Raw genomic sequence first — 18,879 nt, 5'->3', positions numbered from 1 at the left:
TCTAGAAACCACCCACTTGTCCCTGCTTTGCATCACCACAGGGGCCAGACCCCAATAGCCACAGGGCACAGCCCTCTCCAGGACAGCAAAGAGCCCCGGTGCCATGGGACAGGGCAAGCATGTCCCCCGCCAGCCCCATCACCCCTTCCCATGTGCCGTCATGGGCATGGGACCAGCTCTGCAGGTCCCCTGGGAGGAGGGGGACAGCGGGTGGGGACAGCGGGGTAGGGACCCCAGCCCTGCATGTGCAAGGCAATGCCTGGGAGCAGCACCCTTGACCATGGTGCACATTGTGGTTTTGCTGCTGCGCTGGGCGACCCCAGCAAGGCCCATTGTGGGGAGGTGGGGGTTTGGAGGAACGCTGGGGCATGTCCCTCTCCCTGCACATCCCTGTCCCACAGCACACGTCCAGGCTGTTTTGGGCAGTGAGCCTGACATGGTGGCCTGATACAAAGAGCCTTTCCTGGGCCCCCAGTTCCCACCTTGTCCCTGCTGTGGTGCCCTTGCTATGCAGGGGACACCCGGGTGACATCTACAGGGAGCAGCCCCCAGTTCCCACCTTGTCCCTGCTGTGGTGCCCTCGCTATGCAGGGGACACCCGGGTGACATCTACAGGGAGCTGGGTGGCACCCGGGCTGGCAGCAGCACCCTGGCTGTCAGTCAGCCCCAGTAAACACTGCCGGGGGTGGTGCAGCTCCATCCTCCTCCTCCAGCCCTGAGCTCAGGGGGGGCCGTACCCACCCCTCCTGCTCACCTGGGGCTCCTAGCACCCTTGGCCCCTCTCCCAGCACTGAAATGCTGGGCCGATGGTGGCTTTGGCCTTTGCTTTGCTGTTGGCCTGGCCCAGCCCTGGCCCAGCACCTTCCTGCCCACAGGAAGGACAGAGCAGCACCCTAGCAGGAAGGTGCTGCTGTGCCCCATTGGGCCCACAGTGGTGACAGCTTCTCCTCCTCCTGTCCTGGCTGGGAACAGGCCTGGCCAGGTAGTGGCTGGCTGTCCCCATGGGCCTTCGTCCCCTCTCACTACACCTCCTGCAGGATCAACCTTCGGCACCAGCGCCAACACCTCTGCCTCAACCCACCGCAGCCACTGGCAATGTTTGCTGGCAAAGCAGCCCAGGCACAAGGTTTGGCAGGTAGGGTGCACCTGAGAGTGGTGCTTTTCCAGCCCGTTTGCCCACGCTGGACATGGGTGCTCAGGGGGAGCAAAGGCACTGGCATGGTGCCAGACCCTTCACGGCACAAGGGCTCTCCCCGGGCCCTCGGATTAAACCCCATGGGAAGCAAGAGCAGATGGTGCTGTGTGCCCTGGCCTGGCTCCCGTGGGGAGATGCTGGGTGCCCTGGGCTGGGTGCAGGCACAAAGGCGCATCTCGGCCAGCAGCAGAGCAGGTCACCTCCCCAACACCTCCCTAAGGAAGGGGGCGGGGGGAGGGGCTGCATTCCAGCCCTGCTGGGGGCAGGCAGGGAGAGCAGCAAGGGCTGAGGCCCTGGGGCTCCTGAGTGGGGTGGCGCTCATGGCACACAGCCATGGCCCATACAGGCAAGAGAGCAAAGTAGACAGCAGGGCTGGTTATTCCAGACTTGTTTAGGGCAGGGAGGTGCACAGGGCCTGGTGCCCACAGCCCCCAGCTGCTCTGAGCACCCTTCTCATTCAGCTGGCTCAGCCTGGCTGCAGCGTTTGCCCCGAGGGTGGCCTCAGGGGAGCATAGGATGATTTTCTGGTTGACATCTCACCTCCTCCAGCCCTGGAGTGCTAAAAGCTTCCCTGGCCCTTGGCAGCAGTGTTGGCCCCTGACATCCCAGGGCACTGCAGAGTGCTGAGTGCTGTGGGCAGAGCTGGACCACTCTGCAATATCCCTACCCCACAAAATCCTGCCTGGGATGGAGTAACCCTGTGGAACAAGGCACCTGCCTGGGGCAACCATGTGCAGCATCACCACCCCATGCGGTGAAAGGAGACAGGGCAACAGGCACAAGCTGCAACAAGGGAAATTTTGGTGGGACTTCAGGGGAAAACGTGTTCCCCCTGAGGGTGGCACAGCTCGGGGACAGAGCCCCAGCGAGGTGGTGGTGGCAAGTCCATCCTTGAAGATTTTCCTAACTCAGCTGGACAAGGCCCTAAGCTGTGGAGCTGGTCCTGCACTGAGCAGGAGATGGACCAAGCCCTCCAGCGATCCCTTCCAGCTTAAATCTTTCTATGCTTCACACAGCAGGATCCCTGCAAAGGTCTGCACAGGTCCCTATGTGGCATCTGAAGGTAAGGAGGCAGCGAGCTCACCTCCATGATGGCATCTGCCCAGCCTTGTCCTGCCGGCCTGCAGACTGAGATCTGGCAGGACTTCGCACATTCTCCACTCCGAGTCCACCACCACATCCCAGCACCCCAGCACTGTCAAACCTGACCTCCCTGGCCACTTCGGGCTTCTGCAGAAAGCGGGACCAGGACCCACGGCTCTCCCCCTCCCTGCATTACATCAATGCTGCTGGTTTCTGCTGCCCACTACCACTCCTCAGGCCCTGCTGAGCCCACCGGGAGCTCCACACACACTGGAAGAGGGAAACAATGCTTTACTGGAGCATGTCCTGCCCCACAGACAGCAAAGGCTTCTCCAGACATCCTGCCAGATCCCCCTGCAGCCAGCCCAGCTCTTCCCTGGGCAGGAAGGACTGAAGCTCTGTGCCTCTTCATTGTCCCCAAGCTGTCCCCAGGCCACTGAGCCCAGCCAGCAGGTCGGAGGGCGCAGAGGCACCAGCTGCGCAAGCAGGATGGGTCAGTGCTCAGGACTGGGCACACATGGCAGACGTACAGCATGAGGTTTTTGTGCAGACAAGTCTGCAGGTACCCAGAATGAGCCATGACCATGGCCCAGCTCAGGAGAAAGAGGGGGACAAGGAACACCACAGGCAGCAGCACGGGAGACCTCCTACCAGTTTCTAGAAGTGGGAAAAAATGGGAAAATAAGAGGTGATGCCATGGATCCAGAGCAGAGCACTCATCGCTGAGAAGTCAAGCAGCACAGAGACAACTGTTCTCCAGACCACAGAGCGGAGAGTATATTAGGGCATCTCCCTCCCTTTTCCATGAACAAGACACAGCACTGGAGGGTAAGCAAGAGATGCCAGCTGCACGTTGGATACTGTATTGGCACCTTGCATGGGCCCAGGGTCCTGTACTTGCCTTCCTCTCCTTCCCTCCCAAAGTGATGATCGTCCCTTCCCAGTGATGAAGGATGTTCACACAGAGCAGCGCGACACACCCAGCCCCACTGGCTCAGGAGTCCAGCTTGATGAAGACCTTGGGCCTTGAGAAAATTTTGATGGCCTCTTCTATGTGGGAGAGCTTCCTCTCCAGTTCTACCCGCCTCTTCTGCATGCTGAGGGTGTCTGCACGCACTGGCAGCATCACCAGGTCCTTTATCAGCTGCTCCTGGCCTGTAAAAAGAAAAAAAAAAAACAACCCACCCAAAACACAAGTTGTGTAAATGGAAGAGCGAAGAAATCCATCCTTTTCCTAATGCTATGACCTCATCCTCAGTCATGAAAATGGCAGCACTTAGAACTGCAGCACAATGACTTAGAATACCCATTCTTTATTCAAAACTCAGCTGGATGAGGACCTGAGTGACCTGCTCCAGCTTTGAAGAACCAAGGGTTGGACTAGAGACCTCTGAAGGTCCCTTCCAACTAAAATCTTCCTATCATTTTAAGAGCAACAGTAACCCTAACATTAGGTCCACTGGACAAGCCTGCTCCAGAGAGCCAGTTCTGTAACCTGCAGGTCCCACCAAACTGAAGGCGATTGCTCTTTCCACGCACACAGCTCACATCCCAGCTACATGCCTCATTCCAGGCAACTCTCCAAGTGGCAGGAATATGTGCCCCAGAACTCTCTTCTTAATCCTGGCTAGGATCACCTGTTTTTCTGAGCTGGAATCCCCGTTTCTTTTCCTCTTACTCTGCTTCAGATTGCCAAGGATCTCCAGCCGCTGGCCCTCCGGCATCATGGTATGACCAGGTGGCATGTCAGGATCTGGCAGGTTTCGCAGCCGCTCCTCCATCTGTCTGCGCCATAGCTCCTTCCTCGCCAGCAGGCTGGCAAAGCAAACGAAGGCACGTGTCAGCACATCTGGCAGGAGGGGTTGCCCAGGGACGGACACAGAGGCGAGGAATTGAGCCCTTCAAACCCCCTTAGTCTCCATGTCACTGCCTAATGACCAGAGAGACCCACCCTGCCAGCACACACCCTTGCCATGGAGGGATACACCCAGGTTTAGCCTGCATGCATGGACTAGCAAACATGTTCCACATGCACTGAAGGGCTGCTGGAAGAGACACACTGAGGCCGACATGAGCTCCTCGGAGGCAAGGGCTTCTGCTCCTTGCTTCTGGCCCAGGTCACTGAGTCCTCTCAAAACCATTTATGGGTCAGTGACGGAATGAAGTTGGAAAAAGCGGCTCACAGCCAGGGATGCTGGCAGAGAACAGCAGACACAGCAGAGAGCCAAAGGACTGACACGATGGTCAGTCCTAGGACAGGATCACCCAGGAACTGTTTTCCACTCAGAACCCCAAAGTGCAAGTCACTAGTTGGACGTTCCTCAGACACCGGGTCCAAGGCAGGATGAATGCTTGCGAGGCAGATTAAGTTATCTGCTTCTCCAAAACCAGACTTTTTAATACTGAAGCTATGTCATGTGGAGCATGGCTTACAAAGGGGCAGGAGCACATTTCTCAGAGCACACAGAACATCCCCATGTCAGCATCATTGTACGACAGCAAGCAAGGGAGGAGGAGATAAAATTCTTTCCGAACCCAGTCACACTGGCCATGGGATGCTTGTTAAATCAAGAAACCAGGAGGGATTGCATTTATTCCCCAGGCCACAGTAAATCGCACTGTTTGCATATGGCAAGAGAGCCTCTGTCCCCAGCCCCCGTCTTTCTACACAGAAGCTGGGGGATGTGGTGAAGGGAAGTGGGCTTGTTACACAAAGTCTCATGGACCAGACAGGGGCATACGTACTACTGAGGGACGTGGCCCTTTTGACTGGTGTTGTACTTTTCCTGCTCCCGATGTTTCTGTTCCAGCAGCTCAGCCAGCGCCTGCAGGGACTGGGAGCGCCGCAGTGGGGCCCGCTTGGCATTGCAGGCGTTGTGCTTAATGAAGTCAATGCTCTTGCCCTCCACCTGGATCTGGAAGAAGAGAGAGGGAGGCAGCAGAGGCTGTCTGGGCACATGCACACAGGAAGCTGCCCTTATCCCCACAAGGGACAAATCAGGCACCCACACAAGATACAGAATTGCAGGTGTACTAAAATAGGATGGGCATACCCTCAGTCCATCCCATCTCAGGAGTCAAAGACACAGGCAGGAGCTATGGTCAATATTTTGAGAAGAAACCAGTGCCAGAATAAGTGCCAGAAACCCCTGGGGTGCCATGGTTTGCCTGATACCAAAAGCCAGACAAAACCTAAACCCCATCTTGTTGAGGTCCCCAAGCTGACCGCATGCCCTCAAAGCCAGAAGGACAGGAAGAACCAGGCTTGGCATAGTCCATGTAGCTTCTACTGCTGTGTTTTGAGCCCATCAGAGCAGGTAGAAGGTTGGGGGGAAAACCGTTCGGGCCCCCACCAGACCAGTAAATGCAACAGAACCCCTGGCAGAGCAGGAACTTAGCTAGTCCTTGGGGGCATTTCCCCAGAGACAGCACCCTCTTATCACAGCTCCTCTGATGGTCAAGACAGGGGAGAATGTTGCTGGGTTTGAGTTTAAATTTTTCTTTTCTTGGTTTTCCTTCTTAGGGATTTATGTCCTGTTTAAATTAAGTCGCTCCATGGCATTTGGGAACCAACAAACTGACAACCCCATGCTAGCCAAGGAAAGAAGACATGAGTCACAGAGCAGTTTAGGACCTCCCAGACAAGACTACCCGAAAGGTTTAATTGTTAATACTGGTTTAACTCTCCTTACTAAAAAGCACACCCATTTCCCAAATTTTCATCTAATGTCCAGAAGCCACAGTTCCTTTGATTAAGGTGGGAGCAGTCTCCAAATCCCCAAGACCACCTGCAAAGCCCTAGGAAGAGCAGATTTGAGATCACTGGCACTTCTACAGTGAGGAGGTGGGATTTTCAAAGGGAACTTCACAATCTCTTTAACTACTAGCAAGGATGAAGCCAGAGGGTAGTACTAGCAATCCTTGAACGCCCATCTCACCACCCCAGTGACCAAGGCCCTGTTCCTTCCCTTCAGCCACGAACAATATTTATAGATCTCCCTGTTCACATAGCACATCTGACCCAACGCTTTAGAAGAACACATGAAGAGTTCAAAGCAGGAGCAATGGATAAGTGCCAGAAACCCCTGGGATGGATGAGTGCCAGAAACTCCTGGGAGCATGCAGTTAGTGTGCAACTCACCTTGGTTTCAGCACCCAGTGCCCCTGGAGCCTCTGTGTCTGCCCCTGCTTTTGTTCTGGCAGGCCTTGGGGAGAGTGGTCTGCACATCTTGATCCCACGGCCACAGCGAGAATATGCCCTCAGGAATTTCAGAGCCTCTGGATTTGGAGGTGGGGAGCTCTCCTGGGAAAGGCAAGAAAACACACACTAGTAGAGGGAAGCTGGAGCAAAGAGAAACCCACCCAACAAAGTTTGGGTGGTCAACCACGAGTTTCCAGCAGGCAGATGACACCACGCTCTTTCTGCCATGTCTTAGCAGAAGTTCTTGGAGGAAGGCAATCTGTACACAGCCAGCAAAGGCCAAACAGACTGCCTACAGCAACAAATCCAGACCTGGCAACTGAACTTTGTAAATAAACACAGAAAAAAAAAAGGGAAAAAATCTGCAGAAACACGCATTTGGATCAAATGCATGCATAGCATTGACTGGAGAGTCCCTCTTTACTGACTAATCTGGCAGGCATTAAAGGAGAGAAACACTAGATAACCCAACAGAGATACCTACCAGACCTAGGGACAATTTAAATGGATGGACAGTCCAAACTGACAATGATCATGACTCCTTAAAAAGCAGAAATCGTCCTGTGAAAAGGGCAAATGGCAGCATGGAGTAAGTGTGCTGAAAGTTGAGACACACATGCCAGTCTCCCTTGTTGGCACACTAGGGAACTTGAACTCCCAGAAGAAGCCCTCCCACCTCCATAAATCCAGAGCATGCTGCAGAGCCCTGCTCCAGCAAGCTTTAATGAAATGGCAAGGGTAGGCATGAAGCTGACACAAATTAGATGCTGTTCTCAAGTGCTGTTCTGTTCAGCACCCCAAATCTGTGGTTATCCTATTCTAGACAGAAAGAGGAGTGGAGAGTGAGGGAGTCTGGTAGTTTTGGGAGGGTGGAATTGCATCTGGGAGTCATCTTCAAAGGCCATGGTTAGCACTGGCCCAAGGCGACACTGCTTGATGCCTAACAGGCGGTCTGCAACAGGCTGTCTCAGGCAGTCCCCAAACAAACCCCGAAAACTGGAAGGACACTGTGGCAAGCGGGTGACCTTACAATAAATACAACCAGTGCACTGCTCTGCTCTTGGGAGTAACAGGGACTGTACAGGGCAGCCTCCAGATCTTTACAGGTACCCAAGCTCTCGGCTGCTCTCTCAGCTGAACTGCAGTCCCCTTGAGGCAGATTCCTTGTTGCCTGGCCCATTTAGTTTGGCAGACCTGAAGGCTGAAGGTAGGATAGGACAGTAACGTCAGTAATTTTGGTGTAAGGACCAGGGTATGCGATGCCCTCAGCACTGCCTAGATTGATCATGCTCCAAAGATGATCAGTCTTTTTTCAACAGGAGCCAGGAGACCTAAATCTCTCCAGTAAGTTAATGAGAAGTACCTTTACCTAGTGCAGTCATGGTTAGAAGTCAAGTAAGTCTGTGATCTTAGGAGCATGCTAGCAGAGTGCAGCGTGCCCCATCTTCCTCCGCAAGAGCACTGAGACTGTCAGAGCCCTTTTCAAGGCAGCTGCCACAATTAACAACCTTGGGGACAGATGAGAGAAAAGAAACTCTGCGTTAGACATCAAGGCCTAACAGAATCAACTTAAAACTCTGAGCAGCAGCTCCACACAAGACGGAGATCCTTCATAGGGAACACCCCAGCTCTAGGAGAGCCATAGCAACAGTTAAAGCAACTGAGTCAGCACCAGGGCCTCCTGCCACCTCTCTCTGGAAGAATCCACAGAACACAAGTAACACACCGTGCAGAAACTGCCTGCACAGAGACCACCCCTTTTCCCCAAAACAAAAGAAGAAATGATCTCAATCTTCCTCTAACCCAGAGGATTTGTCAAACAGGAGCATAAGCTTGTGTTCCTAAAGCACACGTGGGTTTGCTCCTGTGTGTGAAAGGGTCATGGACGTCAGAGAGGTTGGTGGCACACCAGGAAGAAGGGATATAGCATTTGGAACCACTGGCTTGGAAATCATCTTGCTAATTTTTGCAGTTGTTATCTACACACATAATTTTAGTGTCAAAAGTTGGCCCGAGGGCCACAGACCAGAAGGAAGCAATGCAGAGATCAGGAGGAACTTGAAGGCTCCAACTCAGGAAAGGAGCACCAGGGGAAGGCTTGTGTAAGTGCCAGTGCTCAAGGCATCACCCAGCTTGCACCCACCGTCTGCACAAGCAGCAGTTTGCTGTGTCGCTCCTGTCCACACAGCCTGATTGGCTGCAAAGACAGAACAGAGACAGAGACCATGAAGACTACCAGGGACTCGCAGAAGGACAAAGCCCTCTCCTGGCAGCCAACAATCTTGAGGCCGATGGGAATGCAGGATCCAACAGTTCAAGGCTACTCTGGAGAGCCAGCGGCTTACTGCCCAAGGCAGCAGCCCTGCAATTCCACTTCCTCAGGGAGCTTCTCCCACACGAGACTGAGCTGGAATGGAGCCCCAGGGCCTCTCCTCCAGGAGGTCACTATGATGAGACTGGGTACAACTCGCCATGTCGTGGGAACCAACCCCATCCATAGGAGTCGCAGTGCCTACTTCTGGATGAAGGAAGAGGCCAACCAAACACAGAGGTCACCTGGATGACAGGGGTCTCCCAGATCCAGACTGATGACAGTGGATCCACTCAAAGATAGTGATGGAGCTCTCTTTCCCTCTCCCAGTGAGCGTTAACTTTACTTTCTGCACAAATAGGTACATTTACACCAAGGCAACAGCTTTGGTGCATTTTGCAAAGCCCTCCAACAGAGGCACCATTTAAACATGAGGAACCCACTGGACGAGAAAAAATTATCCAGAGAAAGAAAAAGAAAGAAGCCAAAAGTGAACCAAAACCTTCACAAAGCCAGACACACGCTCGTTTCAGTAGTGAGAAAACAGTGAGGAAACAAGGCATGGCCCCGCATTCCTTCTCCTACAAGCAGGTGTACAGAGGACAGGAGGTACATACACCCTCGCAGGTTGTGCTGGAGCTACAAGGCCTCCACCCTGATTGCCTGGAGATGTCTGTATGCCTCTACTGTGCAGTGGTTATTCGCCAGGACAATCACTCAGAGAAGAGGCTGGAGATATATTCTGCCACTCTACTCTGCTCTGGTGAGACCTCACCTGGAGTACCGTGTCCAGCTCTGGAGCCCTCAGCACAAGAAGGACATGGAGCTCTTGGAGCGGGTCCAGAGGAGGGCCATGAAAATGATCCAAGGGCTGGAGCACCTCTCCTACGAGGACAGGCTGAGAGAGTTGGGGTTGTTCAGCCTGGAGAAGAGAAGGCTGCGGGGAGACCTTATAGCAGCCTTCCCGTACTTAAAGGGGGCCTATAGGGAAGACAGGGACAGACTTTTTAGCAAGGCCTGTTGTGACAGGTCAAGGAGCAATGGTTTTAAACTAAGGGAGGGCAGATTTAGACTGGATTTAAGAAAGAAATTTTTTACAATGAGGGTGGTGAGGCACAGGAACAGGTTGCCCAGAGAGGCAGTGGAGGCCCCATCCCTGGAAACATTCAAGGTCAGGTTGGGTGGGGCTCTGAACAACCTGATCTAGTTAAAGATGTCCCTGCTCTTGCAGGGGGGTTGGACTAGATGACCTGTAAAGGTCCCTTCCAATCCAAAGCATTCTATGATTCTATGATATATGGCCCACTGTGGGTCCACAGGGTGGTAAGAGTTGGACCAACGTTTGACACAGCCTGAAGATCTACCTCTGAGGACCATGATCCATGGAGCAGAATACCCCAGACTATTATATTATACTAATACCCAGAATACATTTTGGCACAAACCCCAGACTAGCATTGCCCCAAACACTGGGGAGCTGCAAAGCCAGCTGGATGCACCTCTAGACAGGTAATATGGCTGAAAGGGCTGCTCTGCACCCCCAAGGAACTGCCTTTAGATCCCTAACAACTGAAGGGCCAAGTAGGAGCCTCCAGGCAGAAGGTGTGATGAGATTTTCCTCTTCTCAGCTTCCCCTGCATGGGGGGTCTACATGGCCAGACAGAATGGGGATTATTACAGCAATCGCTCTCCAGACCCAAGCCAAACATTCTCGCTCAGCACACAGCGCCACTGTCACATCTGCCCACTGTGCTTCAGCACCAAGTTTCCCCCAGACTTGTAGGTTCTGGGAATCCCCCATCTCCACTGTCTCACAGAGCCTCATGGCTGAACTGCATCCCAGGCCAGGAGAGTTCAAGAGCTCAGTGGGTACCAACCTGCAGTTTGGCCTTCACCTTTGACTCCACATTTTTATATATCTGGGATTTCCACAGAGCTTTCACAGGCTTGGGCTGGCTGTGCTCTTGGGCTTGCTCCTTCTCTTTGCACTTCTTCTGAATCTCCTTTATTCGCCTCACATTTTCCTTCTCGTGGTCCTTGGACTCTTTCCCTGCACAGCAAGGGGAGACACAGCCTTCACCCCTCAGACACTGCCAAGGGATGCAGGCTCTTGGAGTACTGGCACCAGAGCCCACAGCTCTGTCTCCAAAGATGGTCCAACCATCCATAGAAATAGCAAGCTCTCCCCTCTCCTGCAGACTAGGCAATCTGTGGATTTTTCCCATGTTAGATGCACACTCCCGGACTGACCCTTTCCTGCCAGAGGATCCCACAGTACCCAGATGACCATCAGCACAGGTCTGTGCACATTACCGGTGTTCACAGGCTCCCTTGCTCTGAGGGAGTGTGGCTTATTTGTCCCATTATGGGCTATGCTAGACAAGCCATGCCAGCATCTTCTTGAGAGCAAGGTCAGTTCCCAGTTCAGCATCCCATGGTGTTTCTGAAGTGAAGAGTGGGCTGGTTAATGGCAGCTGCAGAGCCTTCAATCTGCGCTGTTCCTGGTTTCAGGCTCAGGGTCAGCCATTGTCCCACATTCAAGCAGACATAATCAAGACTGTGGAGTGTATTTCTTGTTTTCAAATCAAAAATTATCCTTCCTTGGGCTCCCCAAGACAGGGAAGATCTCAGCTGACGCAGCCAGACCCCCTTCCATTCCCCTCCTGCTTTGGCACAGCAGTTGTGGCAGCCACCAGCTGGCATCCACCATGGTGGCACCAGGCAGGGCTAGGGGCAATGCCAGCACATGAAGCCAATCAAGTGACACCCAGTGCTCAGCCTTATCTCCTTCCTGGATCTCTGAATGTACTCTGGGTGACCTCCGTGGAGGAGGGAACATCTTTCACAAATATGTTCTCAGTATCTACAGACAGTCTTCCCAAATCCTGCCTGGCTTCTGTAACAAGGATTTCCCCAGCTTAAATGACCTTTATACATTAAGATTTCACTTGATCCATCTTTAAGTTCAACTATAAAGATACTGGTTATATTCACAGGTAGCAAACTAGAAGGGCTTGATTTATTTCCAGCATCTCTCAATAGTCTCTCATCCATGACTAGTTCCTCAAGTCCAAATTAAACAGCATCTTTTTTACAGTCCCTCTTCCCACTGCAGACCTGGGCCAGAGTGGAGTCAGGGAGGCTGCAGCAGCACCTGCTCCAGCACGGGTGGTGGCCCAGGAACACCACTGCCAAGCCAAACAGAGAAGATGGGGCAACCGGCCCTGCGAAACTCAAGCTCTTCTCAGGCAGCAGAGCCAAGGAATACACCCAAATCCCTGATGCTTCATCCCTGGCCCCAAACGCAACTCAGGCCAGCAGTGACTCAGCTGTACTTACTCTTGACTGGCAGTCCCCCATCAAGGGAGATCCCTTCGAGCTGCAATAAGAGACTGAGCGTCCCCTTCTGCCCATTCTCCAGAAAGTCCTTTCCACTGGGGCGAATGCGAGGGGCTGGCTGGATCTGGCAGGTGCTGCCCAAAGTGGGGTATGGGTTGGGAACAGGGTCCAGGGGGCCAGAAGTAAAATCCAGCTTCTGAGCATTCCCTTCCAGCCTCCCTCGAGCTACAGAGAAAGAAAGATAAGGAGATTATCAGGACATGATCTTACCTCGTGGTTTTCTTCACCCACAGCCTACAAACAACGCTCAAGACCTCCTCTCCACCTCTACCTTATGCTTTCCCATCTTTCAACCAGCTGTACAGACCACGTTTAGGATCACCATCTCTGAGGCAGCAGAAGCACCTGCACCAGTGTGAGTGGAGACTGTTGAGGATGCCAAAGAATAAGGACATCAAATGGGCAAGCTGCATCATGCCAAAGTACAAAACTGCACATCTGTAACAAGCATCAAGGACTCACCTGAGAATGGGCGTTTGTAATAGTTTGGAAAGAGCATAGGGTCTGGAGGAATGGGTCCAGAAATCCTGGATGGCCCTTCACACATTGTGCCGTTGCTCTGCCTCTGCCACAGAAACCAGCCACCACTGAGAACAGAAAAGAACAGGGCTCACTGAGCCACTGAAAAGCTACATTTCATATATATATATATATAATGAAGGTCAGAAGTTCATAGAGTGCTCACACCCAGCTACAGAGATGACCTGCAGGTAGGAAACTGCTCCAAATTGGACTCCATGCAGGTGAGGCAAGGGATCAAGCAGCACTATCCCTATTTTGGGGCTAATCAGCGTTTTTAACAGCATTGAACCTGAAATGTCTGCAGTTGCTCTAATAGCAGTATCTTCAGTACAGAAAATCCTTCCTGGCTTTGCTCTCCCATATGGGAACATTTAATACAGACATGCAAGCAAGAGCTGAGCTGCTATAACCATGCTGTGTGCCTTTAGCAAGTAGGAAACGCAAGGTAGCTGGACATCATCTGACACATTTTAGCCTTAGATCTGTATTACCTTGCATCTTGGGCTCTTTCTAAATAGCTCCTGTGGTTGAAACACCACCTACCCAAAGCAAGCTGAAGCCCCACACAGGTTTACCTGCCTGACACAGGTAAACCCCTCTGCTGTATCCTCCGCAAGAGATACACGAGTGGAGTCCCCACCCTTGAGCAGGCTGGGGCTGAACCTCAAAAGGACCCAAGACAAAAGGACCCACTTCACTCCAGGACAACATAGGGGCAGGCGCCTCATTTCTGGGGAAGAGTTCTGAGATGAAAAGAGCCCAGCTGGTCTTCTTGGGTCTCGGGGAGAACAGAGAGCTACCTGTTTAGAAAAACATCTTTTTCATTTCTAAAGAACTTTTCAACGCGGACTGACAGGGATCAGCAGAGATCCGCAAATCCCTGCCCTGGCCCACACCGGTCCCTGCTGCCTCTCTTCTTCCCACGACAGGATGAACACAGATCCTTCCAGGAGTAGCCAGCATCTGTCTCCCTGCTATGCTCACCAAGATCTTGTGGACAGCATTTTATTGCCTACAAGAAACTTGAGGGACTTGCTCCCCACTCAGAAAATGAGGATGCAGGATGCTGCACCAACAGGCACAGACTGCGGGTGAGCTTTTGGCAGATGCCATAAGAGCCTTGAGCATGACATCAGAGTCACGCCATGATTTTGACAGGTGCCAGGGCAGCTTGGCTGGGATCATTGCTGTAAGAGCTGGGGCTACAACCTGCATGCCCTGACTTCCGAGGCAGTAATTTAAAGATTTCTGAGACAACTCTATGGGAAGAACCCCTTTCAGGATCCTCGGCGTGCCAGCACTGATGGGACGCAGCATCTGCAGTTTAATTTATAAACCAATAAACGATCAGTTTAGGCTGAGTGAGTCTGAGTCATAGCAACTAATGCACTGCAGCCTTCCGGGCTAAATCAACCCTGTTGACATGAGACCCATTAGCAAAAAGCTGTTATTCATCTCCCAGACACAACTGCAGAAGCAATGTAAGCAATGCTGACTATTGCACACCAGCATGCATGTACAGTCTGTACCCAGCTACTCTGGAAAAGCTGTTTCTGAAGAGCAGACACAGACTCCCAGCCTGAGATAAAAGGATGGTGTCTTGGTATTATTTAATCTCCTTGATAATGAATCCAACTAAGCCAGAACAGGCTGTCTTATTCTAGAAAAAAAAGAAGTTTCACCATGAGATCACTCCAGAACAGCTACTGGCCTTGAAATTCACATCTGATCTTGATCTGAACTTGCCTTCAAACCCAGTAATTTACATGCAAAATGACAGGCTGAAATCAAGACCTGTAACAGAGCAGATAATTAGCGTGGGGGATTGAAGGAGGAAAGGTAAGTTGATGGGAGGCGGGGGATGGAAGGCTCATTTTCTACCTTCACACAAGTCACATTTTGCCTCCCAACAGCACCCTGCCCTGCTGCAGGGAATTTGCAAATGACACCCACTCCCTGATTTGCAAGTCACATTGCCTCTGGATTGGGATCTTGCAAGATCAGACAACCTTATTACAGTAGTAAGCATCTTGCCTATCTAGGTACCTCCAGCAAACTCACCTACGTGAGACACAAACCCCTAGCATCAGTGTCCCAGCCCTGAAAAGAAGCAGCCAAGCCTCAGTTACCAATGATCAGTACAGACTTCCTTAAGCTGCTGCTCTGCTCCTGCTGACCACGAGCGTATTCGGGGGACAGAAGTGAGGGAACCTCATGGCTCACTTCTGCCAAAAGGGGATGTGCAGACCTTCTCTGCTGCCATTCCCATCCTTGTGCTTCATCTCTTGTGACAGCTCTGTAGTGCAAACAGTCCTGTGCTCAGCCGATTCAACTCACTATCCCTGCATGAAACAAGTCATTTATTTTGCTGGGTTAGTTTTCTGCCTGTTTAACCTCCACAGGGGAGTCAGAGAAGCACTGGAGGAAGCACAAGGGAAACACAGCAGGAGCACATGCTTATGAATGCAGAGGAGGGAGGAAGAGGCAACAGGGCCAGCCCTTTTCAGCAGTGACCCGATCGCTGGCTCAGCCACACTGCCTAATTTGCATGCAGGAAAGTATCTTCTCTATCACCATGTAGAAACCTAAATGTCAAGAATACAGTATCCAACCTGTTGCCACCAGAAAGACAATATTTAGAGCATTCACAGGCTATGAGATGCAGGCAGACTCTGCAAATGCAGACTGGTTAAGTCCAGGTAAACAGATATATATGTGTGCAACTCCTCTCCCTTCTTAACCCCCTGCCAGACTGCAGAACCCACTAGGGAGGCAGCGATGCTGCTCCTAGCCACAGGGCTGCACCAACTCTGTTCCCTGCTCACCTGAAATCAGCACAGCTACAAAGAGGAGCAGGGCAGTTGCCAGAGTAACCCAATGACTTTAGCATTGCTTACTTATCCTGTCTGAGCCTGGCTGGCTGCTCACTTCCCCACCAGGACCACAGCTTAATCCTGACCTGGCACTCCAGCAATGCAGGCTCCAGCCATACCTCTCCCAGAAGAGCATCCCTGCAATTTTAAGAACCATTAATTCAACTCTTTGTGTCCTTTGCTCCAGCTTACCAATTGGTAAAAATGCTACTTATCCCCCTGGTAAACTGAGATCTTTCAGAGCCCGCATGAACCATGGCTTCCTTTCGTGGCTTGTTTTTGGCATCACACTTAAGGAAATTACAAAACATGGGAACAGACAAGGCTTTGGCAGGTGTTTTTCACAGCCCTGAACCTGCTGTGTCTGACTCTGAAGCACTCCCTCTTCTTCACATTTTCACTGTGCCTGAGTCCCTGGCCAAGAAGCCGCTACCACACGCAGAGCTAAAGCAAGACCAGCTTCATGCCTTTATGAGCCAACCTCTGCAAAAAGCATGGGAAAAAAAAAATCCCACAGCTGTGATAAGCTGTGATAAACAGAGCAAGTAATCTGCAGCAAATCAAAGGGCTAATCTCTGTTCACCTGGTCTTGGCTGTCTGCTTCCTCACTCAGTAGTTTTAGCTGAAATGGAAAGTAGCACCAGGATAACCTCCATGCCCCAGGGCTGCACATGGATCTGGGGCCATACCTCCTGCCCCAGGGAGGTATGGCCTGGGGCCAGGAAATGAGGGGTCAGGAAATGAGGTCAATGTGCTGTGAACCTACCCAGTGATGTTAGTCCATGCCTATGCTTTCCCCTTGCTACCCTCTGCAGACTGCAATGGGAGAGATTAATATTCTCCTTTTAATACTATTCCCCATGCAGGTTCCCTCAGGTACCACCAGCTCTTCCCTACCTGCCAGTCTCCATGACCCATTTTCTCTTTTGTCTCTCTGAAAACAAAGGGGGCCAGGTATGGTAGTACTGTTGTTTGCACGTGGGACATCTGTTCTCTAGGAGCTGGGCACATGTCCACCAACAGCCCTTCCGGAACAAAGCCAGCTGGTACAGTCTGCCCAAGGAGTCAAACACATGTCCTGCAGCAGCAGCCTCGAGCAGGAAGTGAATAAGGGCCGTGCTCGGCACTGGAAAGTGGGCAGAGACTGATGTGGGTATTCCAGAGCTACAGCCAAGTCCTCTCACAGGAGAGCAAGGACGACACAAGAGAGGCCCCACCTTAACGCGTGGGATTCCTTTCTGATGCAAGGACGAGCCATGTCCTGAGTTTACAGGACCTGATGTGCAACACTGGGTCCCGCGATGGAGACTGGAGCTGTACGTCACAGTCTACAGTCTCCCCTGGCTGTGCTGTCATGGGAAATCAATACAAAGCCTGTTCTGGGACACATGCTGAGATCCAAGATCCCACTGAACAACACTGGCTACCTGGGAAAAACCCTTCTTGGCTCCTTTCATCCCCACATCTCGGGGGAGGGGGTGAGTGGGAAAAGCGCAGCCAGAAACGCAGACCTGGGGGTGTCAGAGCCGGACTGCCCGCAAAGCCTGAAGCAGCCGGCAGCAGATGGGCAGGAGCCCCCGAGCGCTTCACCCAGACGGGTGCAATGACCCCTTCCCAGGGGCTGCAGACTGTCGCCAAGGCTGTGCTTTGCCCGTGCTGCCCTGCTCCGAAGGGGTATGGCGGCCCTCCAGCCCCCTGTTCTGGCATTTCCCAGCCCGGCTCCCCCACAGTCCCCAGCCTCTGCCGTCCCGGTGCCCTGCTGCCCGGCGGACACCCCAGGGACAACCCCCGGGCGGGGGCACTGGGGCCCGCGAGGGATCTCTCCGGCTCCCCCCGAGAGGACTCACCGAGGGAGGCCGCAGAGAAGCTCTCCCGGCTGCGGCGAGGGGCAGGGGCCGGGCCGCGGAGGCCTGGACCTGGACTGGGTCCGCCCGCCGGGAGCCGAAGGCGAGCCTCACCCCGGCCCCGACGCGCTCCCCAGCAACCGCCGCTTCCGCCGGGAGGGGCGCGAGGTCAGGGCGGGCCCCGCCCGGGGCGCCGGCCGGGCCGGAGAGCGGGGCCGGGGTGCTCCCGCAGCTCAGCCCCAGCTTTCGCTGGTTCTCTCCGCTGGCAGCTTGTGGCCCGGGCGGCGGCAGGACAAGAGGGCGATCCCCAGCAGATGGGCAGGGCACCGAACCCGCCCGTGAGCCGTCCCCAGGACAGGACAGCCCTGTCTCGGGCTCGCTCTACGGCGAAGGTTCATCTCCCGCCCGTGCCCTCAGCCTCCTCTTTCCCGGAGGTTTTTGGGGAGGATCCCGCCGGACATCACTGCCTGTCTTACACCCGCCGGCCGCTGAACCTTCAGGGCCTGGGGAAGGAGGGAGCTGGGGGCCAGAGGACTCCCAAATATACCCCATAGGACCGAGGAAGTCTGCCTCTAGAGCCTGTCTCTATTTATGTGCTTACCCTACAGCTTAGAACAAGGCTGTGGTAAAGTGGATCAAACCACCTATACCAAGCCAAAAATGTGGGAATGGGCTCCCCAGTATCCAGATTTCAATGCATGTCTCGGAAGAAAACCCTGAAAGGCAGTTACAGAACGAGTCTTGAGGTATATTTTGCTGAAATTCTTACTTCTCCTTTCTGTGATTGTCTCTCCAAGTCAAGCAGCTGAACTCTTATTTTCCAGGATAAATCTGACTTAGAGCATGCTCAGCATCAAGCTGAAAGGCCATCATTTGCTGGGCGAGCGCAGAAGACTCCCTTGGCTTGGTTGAACCAAAAGCAGCAGAATGACCACACTAGCCAGGTTTGCTGCACCAGGAAACCACAATGTGTGTGGATGTGTTTGCCCATAACCACACTTTTCCCTTATAATGGTACATCTCAGTGCCATTGCTCTGGACTTGGGTGGTTAAACAAATTTCAGAGCATTTATTGCTGAGCTGAGGAGGCATGGGTGCTGGGGTCAGCCTTCGCCTGCTGAAGCACCCCTTTGATTGCCACATCACTATCTCCAGGCTATAAAATGCCATTGTGTTTATAAAGGAGCTGTGTAAGAGCCTCTTTCTCCTGTCATGGTACGATGAAGACAGAGACCACTTCTCTGTTCACAGTTAGCCTCTCCTGAACACTCCAGGGTGCAAAAGCCTAACAAAATCCCAGCATTTTCCAGGCTGAGGGATGGGACTTGGTGCTGGTCTTCGTAGACCCTGCAGCAGCATTCATGGGGAGGGGGCCACCTGGGTCCCTTATCCACATTGGAGCAGGGCTGTCACCAGTGCCAGATCAGGATGGCCACAGCCATGTCCTGTGG

At 53.0% G+C, this 18,879-nt stretch overlaps 1 protein-coding gene across 10 annotated transcripts; it reads right to left on the bottom strand.

The window, feature by feature from the left end:
* Positions 1-1,258: 1,258 nt before the first annotated feature.
* Positions 1,259-17,636, bottom strand: ENKD1 (enkurin domain containing 1). 10 transcript variants are annotated; one of them, XM_075510274.1, is made up of 13 exons: positions 17,432-17,484; positions 15,537-15,722; positions 14,960-15,053; positions 14,773-14,811; positions 14,394-14,505; positions 13,405-13,511; positions 12,652-12,776; positions 12,130-12,354; positions 10,668-10,840; positions 6,420-6,581; positions 5,024-5,193; positions 3,957-4,093; positions 1,259-3,433 (listed from the first exon to the last, which is right to left on the bottom strand). In XM_075510274.1, the coding sequence occupies exons 5-13, from the start codon at positions 14,394-14,396 to the stop codon at positions 3,273-3,275; spliced, it is 1,263 nt and encodes a 420-aa protein (XP_075366389.1). In that variant the 5' UTR covers positions 14,397-14,505; positions 14,773-14,811; positions 14,960-15,053; positions 15,537-15,722; positions 17,432-17,484; the 3' UTR covers positions 1,259-3,272. The 10 variants fall into 10 exon arrangements, with proteins under 10 accessions (XP_075366389.1, XP_075366392.1, XP_075366393.1 ...); XM_075510277.1 differs by having other exon boundaries at positions 10,686-10,840; XM_075510278.1 differs by having other exon boundaries at positions 12,652-12,752.
* Positions 17,637-18,879: the final 1,243 nt, after the last annotated feature.

The sequence above is a fragment of the Mycteria americana genome, chromosome 8 (genome assembly GCF_035582795.1).
Source record: "Mycteria americana isolate JAX WOST 10 ecotype Jacksonville Zoo and Gardens chromosome 8, USCA_MyAme_1.0, whole genome shotgun sequence".
In the NCBI taxonomy this organism is placed as follows: domain Eukaryota; kingdom Metazoa; phylum Chordata; class Aves; order Ciconiiformes; family Ciconiidae; genus Mycteria; species Mycteria americana.
Note: the sequence above shows the minus strand (reverse complement) of the source record. Positions and strands in the feature narration are given on the sequence as shown.